Source organism: Trachymyrmex septentrionalis, unplaced genomic scaffold, assembly GCF_001594115.1.
Source record: "Trachymyrmex septentrionalis isolate Tsep2-gDNA-1 unplaced genomic scaffold, Tsep1.0 scaffold11, whole genome shotgun sequence".
Classification (NCBI taxonomy): Eukaryota; Metazoa; Arthropoda; class Insecta; order Hymenoptera; family Formicidae; genus Trachymyrmex; species Trachymyrmex septentrionalis.
In genome coordinates this window covers 238084-250340 of record NW_017304228.1, presented here as the reverse complement: position 1 = coordinate 250340, position 12257 = coordinate 238084, and the positions used below count along the sequence as shown (strand labels likewise).

The 12257-nt window shown below is 33.1% G+C and overlaps 1 protein-coding gene across 4 annotated transcripts in view; it reads left to right on the top strand.

Moving 5' to 3' along the window:
• Window positions 1-12257, top strand: part of LOC108750052 (elongation of very long chain fatty acids protein AAEL008004-like) — a 60716-nt gene that overhangs the window by 37956 nt on the left and 10503 nt on the right. For all 4 annotated transcript variants that reach the window (XM_018489270.1, XM_018489262.1, XM_018489279.1 and 1 more), the window contains exon 2: window positions 9559-9706. In XM_018489270.1, coding sequence (XP_018344772.1) covers window positions 9649-9706 — 58 coding nt within the window. In that variant the 5' untranslated portion in view covers window positions 9559-9648. The remainder of the gene's footprint in view (window positions 1-9558; window positions 9707-12257) is intronic.

Genomic DNA, 12257 nt, shown 5'->3' with positions numbered 1-12257 from the left:
ATATATATATATAAATATATATAAAATGAATATTACTTTTTAATGAATACTTCAAAAGAGATTGGACTATTTTTTCGATAGTTCATAAAATGACGAAGTAGATCGTGTTCTCCAGCGTAAAATATAATTCTCTCGGCAGATGCCGCCTAATTAAATCTCGTAGTTTGTATACGCCGATTTTGTTGAACCAGCTGCGTTTATTATACCGAAGTCGTAATCTACGACAGTCGTTGATCCAGCACTTTTCTCCAGTGTGCTGGACAGTGACAGCACGCGACCGCAATTTCTCGGAGTGTCAACGACGACAGCATGCCGGGTTCGATAGGCGGCCTTTCTCCGTTCCCGCTCTTTTCTCTCTCTCTCTCTCTCTCTCTTTCTCTCTTTCTCTCTGCCTCCAACTCTTTCTATCTCTCTCCTTCTGCCGCGTCTTTGTCATCTTTTTCCATTTCGTTACTCAAGCGCGCGAGTTACTATTACTTAAGACCAGCTGGTTGCGTCGCATATAATAGTTACACTTACACTTTCGGCTTGCCGTTCAAGCAGTGCTGGATACAGAAAACTTCAGCAAAGAGAGTACAACGGAGAGTATTATTTTTATCTGGCTATTGTACCATTGTACTATTGTACTATTGTCTGCATGTACCCCATAATTTGGAATACACGTGTAAAATCAAATATACATGTGTATTATTTTGTAAATAACAGCAATGGGAAATTAATTAAATTAGTAGTTATTCTCTGGCGGCAGTCTAGTGACTCGAGCTGACGAACGATACTTGATGTATGCTCAGTGATATTTATACGACTACATTTTCTAAATGTAGGAATTTTATTTAATTAAAAGTATGCGTTGAAAATATAACAAATAATAAAATTTTTGAAGTGTTATCTTTTAATTAATGTTTAAGTTATTTTATCTTTCTTGATCACGAAAAAAGTATGCGTGTTTTATCCAACCTGGCAGAATGTAGGATTTAATTTTTATAATTTTTTATACATTTTTAAACTTAATTATTGATTTTGTATTGGGGCATACAAAGATTGCTAGAACTTGAAAATTTCTAAGTGAATTTTTTATATCTCTACGCATATGTTTTCATTAATAAAAAATTTGTACTGAGAAATCGGCTATAAAAATCATCTTTCTCGTTTTTCGTGTTGTATGATCAATTATTATTATTATTATTATTAGGCGTTAGGAACTCGAAAGCTCATTGCCGCAAATACCAAATCCCGCCACTGTTCCCGTCCCTGAGCAAGATGTATGATCAATACTTAAAAAAAAGATATTACATCATTTATCCATACATTCACTGCGTGAATAGAAAAGTAACGTAACTCAAAATTAGCAACTTTTTAATAAAGCATTTAAAAAATTTTTTCTGAATTGGAATAATGTTTAAATTAATATAGTAAATATACATAACTTCTCTTTTTTCTATAATGTATTCTTTAAAATTATGAGTCATGAGTTTTTGAAATTCAAACACAGCAACCTTAGTATAGAGTTGTGTAAATTTCATCCCTTATTATTTTTATGAGTTACGACGCTTTCGTATAATTGTGTTGACAAATGTGTCGTTCTTATACAATAATAATCTTTAAGATTGGTTATTTTGCATTATTTTGCATTATTAAAAAATTAGCATTTGTTTAAGATAACATAAGGAAATAGACTCTAAAGACTAATATATTATGGAAAAACGACCTTACGTATATCACTTTTTTTATCAATGTGATACAGTTTCATGATTTATTTCGTTCTTCTCTTGTACATTGGAAAAAAACTAAATTTTAATAAACATTTGTTTGAATAATACTAACCTTACAATTACTTATTGTAAATAGATATTTACTAAATAAAAAAGTGATATATCAAATTAATGGTGCTTGTACTAAATAAATATATTTGTATATTTAATAAATATTATATAAATAGCTAATACTATTCAAATGAATATTTATTATAGTATATTTTTTTCACATTTTTTTTCAGTGTAACAATGTTAACATTTAAAAAACTTAGGAAGAAAGAGAGAGCGAAAGAGAGAGAACGAGAGCGAGAGAGAGAGAGAGAGAGAGAGAGAGAGAGAGAGAGAGAGAGAGAGAGAGAAGATAATCATTATTATTCACAAGGAATTCTTTGTAAATTTTACAGATTAGTGATTGTGATACTTGTTATTAGTGTTATTGGTATTTCTCAGTTTGTGAATAAAATTTTTATTAAGTTAAAAACTGTTTGTTTCGATCAGTTTTACATATCAATCCAGTCGATCAACAAAAAGTAACATATCATTAAATCATGCAAAATCATGTAAAATCATAATTTTGCATTCACCAATATATTTATAGCATAACACATAATGTTATACTATAATAGTTACACGATTGAGTGCGAAATTATAATGTAGATATCATGTTATTTTTAGTTGGTGTCGGCTAAATTGATACGTTTGAGTAAAAACAAACGGTTCTTTACTTATTAAAAATTTTATTTACAAACCGAGAAATACCGAAGTAGAATAACAAGATTAGGAGCCGGGTCCTCTGGATCCGTCACTGGTTTTCATGTGTAAGCCATGTTCGTTAACTTTCCTACACGGTGCCGTTTAACGCGGCCGAGTCTACGAGTACATATCAACGACGACGATTCGAGCTTGAAGTTACTTTCACGACCGGCGTTTGCAAGATTGGACGCGTTCCAGTAGCCGTAGCTAATGCCGTCGACGACATCGTCATCTTCGTCGTCGTTGTTGTTTCACGTCCCAATTTAACCCTTCGCGACATGCGGCCGTGTTACGCGAACGCATTATACCGTACCGTGATTATCGTAAAAATCATTATGCAACCATAGCAGATAGTGTCCCCGCCGTTTATTTGCGCAAGTAGATAAAGTCGAGGCGACCTCGTCGTGCCGCATACTATTCCTGCGAAGAATACAGTCGTTGTACTCTCTTGCCAACTTCTATAATACGCGAAGAGAAAAGCGAGTTTCCGCCAGTTATCCGGTGCAGATATCGGCCGTCAAATCGGTTAACGATTTATGAAGGACGGCTCTTCATTAGACTGGACAATAAGATCCGTAGGAGATCGTCATTAGCTCGAATTATCGTTACACTGTGATTTTATCTTGGACCATAAATAGTCGTGGACAGGTGTATCTTCGATTAAATAAAGACGCTGACCTATCTTGTTTAGACCACATTAAATATGTACACTGTTAAATTCATATAAAATTATCGAATTGTCCAATTTGAGTTATTTTTAATCATTCCTAAATAGATTGCTACTGCTTCTATCTAATATATAACGACAATTTCGCAAATGTTTCGATTAATATTTTAAGTCCTCATTAGTGCTTCAACATAGTCAGGTATGATGTCGCAAACCAAATTACGTATTCTAGGTTCAAATTAACGAATTTGATTTAAACAATGAAGTTAAACAATTCAACTCAAGAAAATGTATTAAATTGGACTCAAATTTAGTTTATTTTAAATGTCCTAAATGCTACGTTAATATAGACGATGTTTGCTTTGAAATTAACTATAGAAATGGATTGATTTATATTTTGACGTATATGAAGATTAAAAATAACAAAATCTAACAAAATAAAATTAGAAACGCCAATAAGAGCCAGCGGGGGTGTTGATGCGCAACTTGAATTTTATTGCAACTAGCGATTCACATCTACAATTTCACAAACGTTTCGACTAACGTTTTAGATTCTCATCAGTACTTTAACATAGTCAGATGTAATGTTGCAAACCAAATTACGTATTACAAAATTCAAAGCGAAATGGTACGTGTCCAATCTCATGTCTGTGAAATATTACAAACCGTGGTCAATTGATTGAAAGACCATTAAGAATAATAGCCAGTCCGAAAAACAAGATAGACGAAAAATCAGAATTATATTAATGACCATATCGATTGGAGGTTTAAACAGAAAATAATAAAATGTTATTCAAGTCAAAGATTGAGTTACTATTGCTTCGTTGATATTTAACAGTGTACATCAAATTTGTGAAGTCATTATTTGTTAAAGTTATTTACTTCTACCGACTCATTTGAGATCAGATCAGTACATAATGATGTTGGAAACACAGTCAACGTTAAAAAAAATTAATTTTTTAGTATGAATCACTTATTAAAGTGCTCTTGAATTGAATTATAAAAAGATTTGTTTTAACATAATTCCATTAAAATCAAGTTTGAAGGGGAGAGTATTGTGTTAGGAAAAAAGGGGACAGTATGCTGTTTGGAAAAATAGTAGCAGAGAAACGATGCGGTTTCTCGAGCTAATGACGACCTCGCTATAGATAAGGAAAATGAATGAACTCGTGAGTTCATTTGCGCGGAGAAGTTCGCCCTCTCTCGCACCTCGAATTTTTTGACTCGGTCTCAAGAGGTCTATTTTTTTATTGCTGCACTTTGAACCGGTGCAATAAGTTAAAGTGAAACAAATGTATATTCAATTTGTTGCACTGTGTGTACTAGTTCAGAAAGCGCAGCAATAAAAAACAGACCTGAGATGAGGATGTAATCGCGCCCCCCGAAGTGGTCCAGCGGACGCATGATTACGCGAGCATTACGCGAACGGTCGAGCGAGATCGGAAGAGATTGCGTCAACATCAGCGTCGTAACGAAAGGAAAATCTCAAGTATTACACTCGAGACTCGTTTAAAGCAAAGACAAGCGTGTGACGCAAAAAAAGAAATAGGCATAGTAGACGTCCGTGAAATACTCGAGGCAGGTAAGATTCCTATTGCTCTCAACTGGAAATGGTCTGTAAAATGATTGCGCGAAGTTACCAATGTTAGGAGGATGTTAATAGATAAATGAGAAGAAATACGTTCGCCCTCTCTCTCTCTCTCTCTCTCTCTCTCGTTGTCACCCTCCTTCTGTCTTTCTTTTCCTTCTTCGCGATTAGATTAAATGACGATTTCAGACAGTTACTAGTTAGACGGACGGCACACGCTTGCGCAGGTGCGAGCGATTTCTTGCGTAACGCTTACAGCAGACACGCACACCATCCCGTCCTCCGCGGTTCGTTTTCTGTGCCGCGCGCGGCTCCGTTATAATGTATACAGTTTTCGCAACGTAATCCCGAGGTATTTCGCTTGCTCGGCGCGTTTTCGGCTTTTCGTTTTGCAAGCGGCCAAAACATCTAGCGCGATCGCTCGCGGGAGGACTGTGATCGCGACCTCCATTCCGTCCGGTCCGTACGGCCTCTGATCTCGCGTTGCGGCAATTCCCTTCGGGAAATCTCGCGTGCACGATGACACGGATTCCGTACGCGATTCCGCACGTGATTTCACATAATCGATCGATCAGTTAGCTGCATCCCCCGTACCATGCAGCACCTCAAGTAGAACACAGAAATCCATAATAATATCATAAGGATATTTTTCCATTTTTTATTTAACGTCATTTTGACATTATCGTGACTTATTGTTCTGCTTGGGTCCCAAACAAAATCACAATAAATCATGATAATATCAAAATGACTCGTAAATGAATCGTAAATTATTGAAAAGTAATTTTTAATGCTCATTTGGGAGTTATTATGACTTCATGTTAATGCTACAGTGACTCGTTGTTCTGTTTGGATTGATCCCCAGACATTCTTCGAATAAGTGTTCCAGATAGAACACAGTCATTCTTAAGCCATAATGATATCATAGGATCGACATCATGACGGCATTTGATACTTAAAATGAACTTATAAGTGACAAATAAAGTCATATGATCTCAAGCAGAACAACAAGCCACGTATAACGTACATAACGTGTCAAAATGACACTAAAATGAATCGAAAATGATTGAAAAATGACTTAATGATTATTTTGGAGTCATTTTAACATCATTTTGATATCATAATGACTTGTTATTCTGCATTAACATGATGTCATAATAATTCCAAAATGAGCACTAAAAGTTACTTTTCAATAATTTACCATTCATTTACAAGTCATTTTGATATTACTATGATTTATTGTGATTTTGTTTGGGACCCAAGCAGAACAATAGTCACGATAACGTCAAAATGACATTAAAATGAATCAGAAATTATTTCAAAATGACTTTTAATGGTTATTTTGGAGTCATTTTGATATCATAATGACTTATTGTTCTGCTTGGGGAATTATGTAACTTTTTGTAGGGAAACGTGAAAATTTTTTGTGTGTATATGTATATATATATACTATATATAAAATTTCACTTTTCACATTTCTGTTCTAGGAAAAATGTTGCATGGTTCTCAAGCAGAATCGCAAATTACGGTAACATCAAAATGACATTAAAGTGGATCGTAAATGATTGGAAAGTGACTTTTAGTGATCATTTCGAAATCATTTTTACATCATTTTGTTCTATTCTAGTAAAAGTCACATTCGATTATATCCTGAGAATGTTCTTAAGATAGGATTTAAAGATGACTTTTGAACGTCTTAGGATTATCTCTTGAATGTTTGTGGATGGAATTGTGTGAATTCATCGAAAGGGTTATTCGTGATACGAATGTACGATGCTCGAGCAGATTTGGATGGAAATGGATTTGGAATCGCTTGTCTAATCATAATTGAAGCGGATGCAGTCAATAATTGAGAGAATTCTAAGAATTGTTTTATAGATATCGATATTTTTTCCATATTTTTTCAATGGTAGATAGGCTATCTGTACGTATCACGAATAGATTGTGCGTAAAATTCTATTGCGAATGTCTCACAGCGAAATTTGATGGATTGTCGCACACCTTAATGATAAACGGCTACTTCGATTACAACTTTGCATAATTAACCCTTACCCTACAAGAGTACAATTTGGTGCCTCATCTATATAAATAGGGTACTAGAATCCGTCCATTTTTTTTCCCTATTCAGAATAATTTAAAAAAATCTCTAAAAATTCACCAACATACGTTCAACTTTCTAGAATAAATATTAGAACTTTATTTTGGAAAATAATAAAATTTATAATTACCGAAAGATTCAAAGAAACTTGCACGAACAGGAATCTCTCGGGTCACTAATGATCCGTCTTGTAGGGTAAGGGTTAATTTTGCTCTCCGCCCTGAAGCATAGAAATCGATCGATATGAGCACTTTTTTAATGCAAAATCTGTATCTTCTATGACCTTCATACATTTTTAATCTTTAATAATTTATAAAGATAATAAGAGAAACTAAAATCCCATTAAGAGTTTAATGCGAATATCATTGCGATTCATTGAGATTTAACTCGTTTTAACAATCTACGGTCTGAATAATTTCATGTAAAAATTAAAGATATACTGCGAAATAATCCGATTTATTTTATGCCATTGCTTATTTCGAACTAGTGGAATTATTTAAACACAAAGAAGGATTTCAGCTCCAGTAAATAAGTATTCGAGATTCATAGATGTTTAGCAAAGTGAAAAGATTCTATCCGTCAATTATTTCTGACGGGAGGATATATTGTGCAAAACATTATGTGTCAAGCATTGCGTCAACTTTTCCTGGATAAATAATTTTTTCTAACTTTGTATCGCTTAAAAAACAAATTAAATAGTTTGTTGTCTTTTTTATTTTGATAAACAAGCTAATGCGTAGTAAGTGGAGCGATCAATAACCTCGAGCAAATGAAGCACATGTATATAATCATTCATTAATTTTTATTAATTAATGATGAAGTCACGAATTTTCGTTTTCATATGATTTTCAAGTAAACATTATTTTCTTTATCTCTTCTTTGCCTCATTCAGTCGGCGTCTTTCACTCGAATCAATCAGGCAGAATTGGGGAAAGAGCGAGTAAATTTACGCATTTGCAACAGTCTTGTTTGTCCTCGTCGAAGTTACGAGTGAAATTCAATTTGCCCATGTGTACAGCGTACATTGTACATACCAGAATGGTTCAAGGCCGCGTAGTCGATTCATGGTCGGCTCGGCGAATTGCGCGACGGCATTGTCAGGCATTGCCCGATCGTACAGTGCGACTGCTTTCGAATGAAAAATTCTGTAGTGGCTATAAACACGTAAGCCGGTACGACAGACACGAGACATCGGAGGATTCGAACTGGTAGTTTGAGACTCGAGAACGCTTATCTCGGCCAAATCCTGATCTATATTGGTCCAGAGTTAAAGAATGTCGATGCTAGATTGCCAATTCGAAAATCATGTATTTTTTTTTACCTCAGATTATAGATATCTCAGATTCACAGTTACACAATTTCATACAATTTTAAAACGTTTTTTCGATCGTTTTTTTTCTCGCGAATAACCTTGTCGAACACGACCAAGATTTATGTCTGTTTAAATTTTTTTAATATAAAAACAGTTAAGAATATCTTGGTTATAATATTAGTTAAAAATATCAATCAGTAAATTAGCTAAAAAGTTAATATTAGCTAAAAAAATTTTTGTTATAAATACATCTCGAAATAATACAACAGATAATTTGGTTTTATGTAGTAAAATGACTAGTATTTTACTGCAATTTTAGATAAATAACTTTTGATATCCTTAAGTGAAGAGAAATTTTCAAGAACGTGGCGATTGTAGATTCTTGTCGATTCTCGCAGATACAAGTGTACAGCTTTATTAGATTAGATTAGATTAGATTAGATCAATATTTTTAATTATACATATTTCATGCAATTAGAAACGTAGTACCTCGTTTTTTTCGTATCCCGTTCAAAAAGAAGTATCATCGTTTCCAATTGCATGAAATACGTATAATTAAAATTTGTATAGAAAACGAGAAAAACGAGATGTTACAATATTTTACGAAATTTCTGGTTTTTAATATGATGGTGGTTTTTAATCACCTGAATGGTGATTTTTATGTATTTTATTCCATAAAGTAAAAGAAAAAAATTTTAATTATTTATAATACATAAATTTGTAATATATATAATATTCTTTTAATGTTCTTTTATCGTTTAAATACCATTTTAAGTAATACATTAAGAGAATAAGATTTATTGGCAATCTAAATGAAATTAATTATAATAAATATTTACAACTTTTTTCTTTTATTTTACGAAGTGAAATACATAAGAATCATTATTCAGATGTTGTGAAACAGAAACAGGAAACAGAAACTTTGTAAATCAATGTAACTTTTCCTCATTAAATATTACTAATAAATTGTATTATTTGATGCATCATTTATAATTGTGTTTAAATAATAAAAGGAATTGTATATCATGTTTATTTTTACATATATTGTAAAAAAATATTTGAACTTCTTATAGTTATATATTACATATACGACAAATTTGCGTTTTTACATGAGAAATTCAAAGCGGATCTTAAAAATTGAAGGATGACTACATTTTTTGAAAAGTATGTCCTTTTTTAATGTAAAAACACAAGAGATACCATTACTTACTAGAAAATAAAAAAGATCATCAAACATTTTTTTCACTGTGTGTCATTATTATAGAAGAAGTGGTATCTTGCATTAATTTTAGAGTACCGTTAGTGGTACGCCACGAATCTCATTATTACGATCGTATTTTGTAGGAACCGTTGGATATCTCCGATAAAAATCTCTTTCTTTCGTTTCAGGAGGAGAAGAGGCTATCACCTGAGAGTGGGCAGTAGATTTTGCACCGGATTTCCGTTCGAAATAGATCTGAAGGCAGCTTACACGACAACATGTCGATCATAATGCAGTATATAGACCGGTTCCACGATATGCTGGACAAACATGCAGGTGATTATGGCGGATAAAATGCGAGAACCCGTTGAGAAAAATATCCGGAATTTGTATAGTTCTAAATAGAGTAATTTGGATTTGGATGATAAATGACGAAAACTTGGCTATCTCGTAGTACATATGTCAAGCGTACCCAGTGACATCACCGACATATTATAAATTGACGATTACGTCGTTGCACGATAATTTCGAGAGTCACGATAGATGGACACTGTGCGGTATTAGAGTCCTTCGGATTTACATAATTGACGCGCGAAAGATGAGAATGTAAATAACGAATAGTGATATTGTTGTCGAGCATTATGTCTTCTTTTGTTTAACAATTCTTGGGTAACTCCACATGGAACATCTCGATGACATTTATTTTAGAATTATAAAATGTCTACATCTCTTTAATCTATTAGTTTTTTTATAAGCCGTCTCTATTAGGCTTTATAGATAAAAAGAAAAAGAAAATATCACTTGAGTTTATATATATCAAGAAAGAATTTTTTACAGTTTTTTACTTATAACCACACATTTATTATAATTATTGACTAATTAGAATCCACTTTCTATATATTACTTTGATCTAAATTTAAATACTTTTATTTAAATTTATATGTATTTTATCCTAGTTTTTTTTTTATTTTAATTTTTACGTTAATTTACACTAACATTATAATTGCTTTGCTATATAATTTTCACATAAAAATTCTAGGTTTTTTTTACTTATACTAATCTTTAAAAAAAAATACTATTTTTTTCTTATGACCTTATATATCTCTCCTAATAATTTTTCATAATTATGCTGCACCTAAACTTTTATCTATATTCTTCTTTCTCTTCTTTTCTTTCACTTTTTTTTTCTACAATTTCCTTAAAACATTATCTTTTTTAAATATCTAAATCCATAATTTATCATCCCTCTAATCTACAAGTCACTTTTATGTGTGTGTGTGTGTGTGTGTGTGTGTGTGTGTGTGTGTGTGTGTGTGTGTGTGTGTGTGTGAGAGTGAGAGAGAGAGAGAGAGAGAGAGAGAGAGAAGTTTTATAGTTATTTTCAAAAAAATTACGCGTCAAAGTGATGCATAAATTCTCCTTTGTATCCTGAATTCTTTTATATATAAAAAAAAAATACGAACGGAATTTGTTAGGTTCATGTTTGGTATACGCGCATATATCGAATGTTCTTACAAAGCACTTGAAAATACGCAGTGAAAATAGGTCTTTTTCTACGCATATTTTATCACATTTTACTTACATTCTGTGTAACGAGTCTCAAAATATATGCACGGTAATTTGCGTTATTTGTCAATGTTATTTTATTGCATTGCGGCCGTTGCGCGAAATGGAATGAGCGATTGTCAGAAGACTGTTTCCTTGAGACCGTCACTGTCCCACTTCGGGCGCAGCAACGAAATGTCACTTTGATAATCGCGGCGTCGTGTGAGTAAAGTGGAGTAATTCTTTATTCTGTACAGACAGCTGGCCGGCTGCATCGTGCCGTCACGTTTGTTGCAACGCGGGCGCTTCTTTTCGCAACTCGCCGGTCACCGACGAGAGGAATCAGACTCCCAGTTTTACGGCGTGATTAACGATCTAATCGATTAACGTTTATCTCTCAAGTTATTGTTCGGTCAATGAGAATAGTCTGTGTTTATCGACACGCCAATTAACGTCCCATGATTAACATGAAAAAATTACGTGGAGATATAAAAGTGCGTCGTTAGCATTATTAACGTTTCACGATTGTTCGATTATTCCATCGGAAATTTGCATACATGTGCGGAAGGTGAGAATTACTCTATCTGTATACACAGGCATGTGGAAGGATTATACAGATTATATAAATTATATTGAGTAAACTGCGATAAAAAAAAATTTATGCAACTTCCGAGTTTTGTAAAAACGTGTTTATTTTAATTTTTGCATGAAAAATAAATAAAATATATTTATACAATTCTTGAAGATTTTTCTCAATATATATTGTACACGTTTATATATACATGTTTTTTATATGCATTTTTTATATAGATTTCTAAAATGATGTTATTAATTTTGCACGAACTAATTTCTTTTTACAAAAATATTTGTGTACTGGTTAGATTACAAATTAATTTTTCTTATTCATCTTTTAATTATGCAATAAACCTGCTCTCAATGCCAAAATAATGTTGTTCTAGCATATGCAAATATGTTATTCCTATTCATGTCTTCCGAATGAGTTGCATAATCTTTGCAAGCGTAAATAAAATCGAACACGTTTAACGCTGTCCGTCCGGTGGAGAATCTCAAGGAACACCCACGGAAATACCGATCATTTACTTTTTCCATATTGAGAAAACCAAGGGAAAGGTAAATGAACCATCGAAGGATATGAATAGAGAAAAAGGACATACACACCAGACATCCCTGAAAGACATCTATGGAGCAGTCCTTCAAAGTGATATCGAAGGACGAGCGGTTTTTATCATCATTAAATCATGGTCACTGGATTACGCCTATTATTCACATAAGAAAGAGAGAGAGAGAGAGAGAGAGAGAGAGAGAGAGAGAGAGAGAGAGA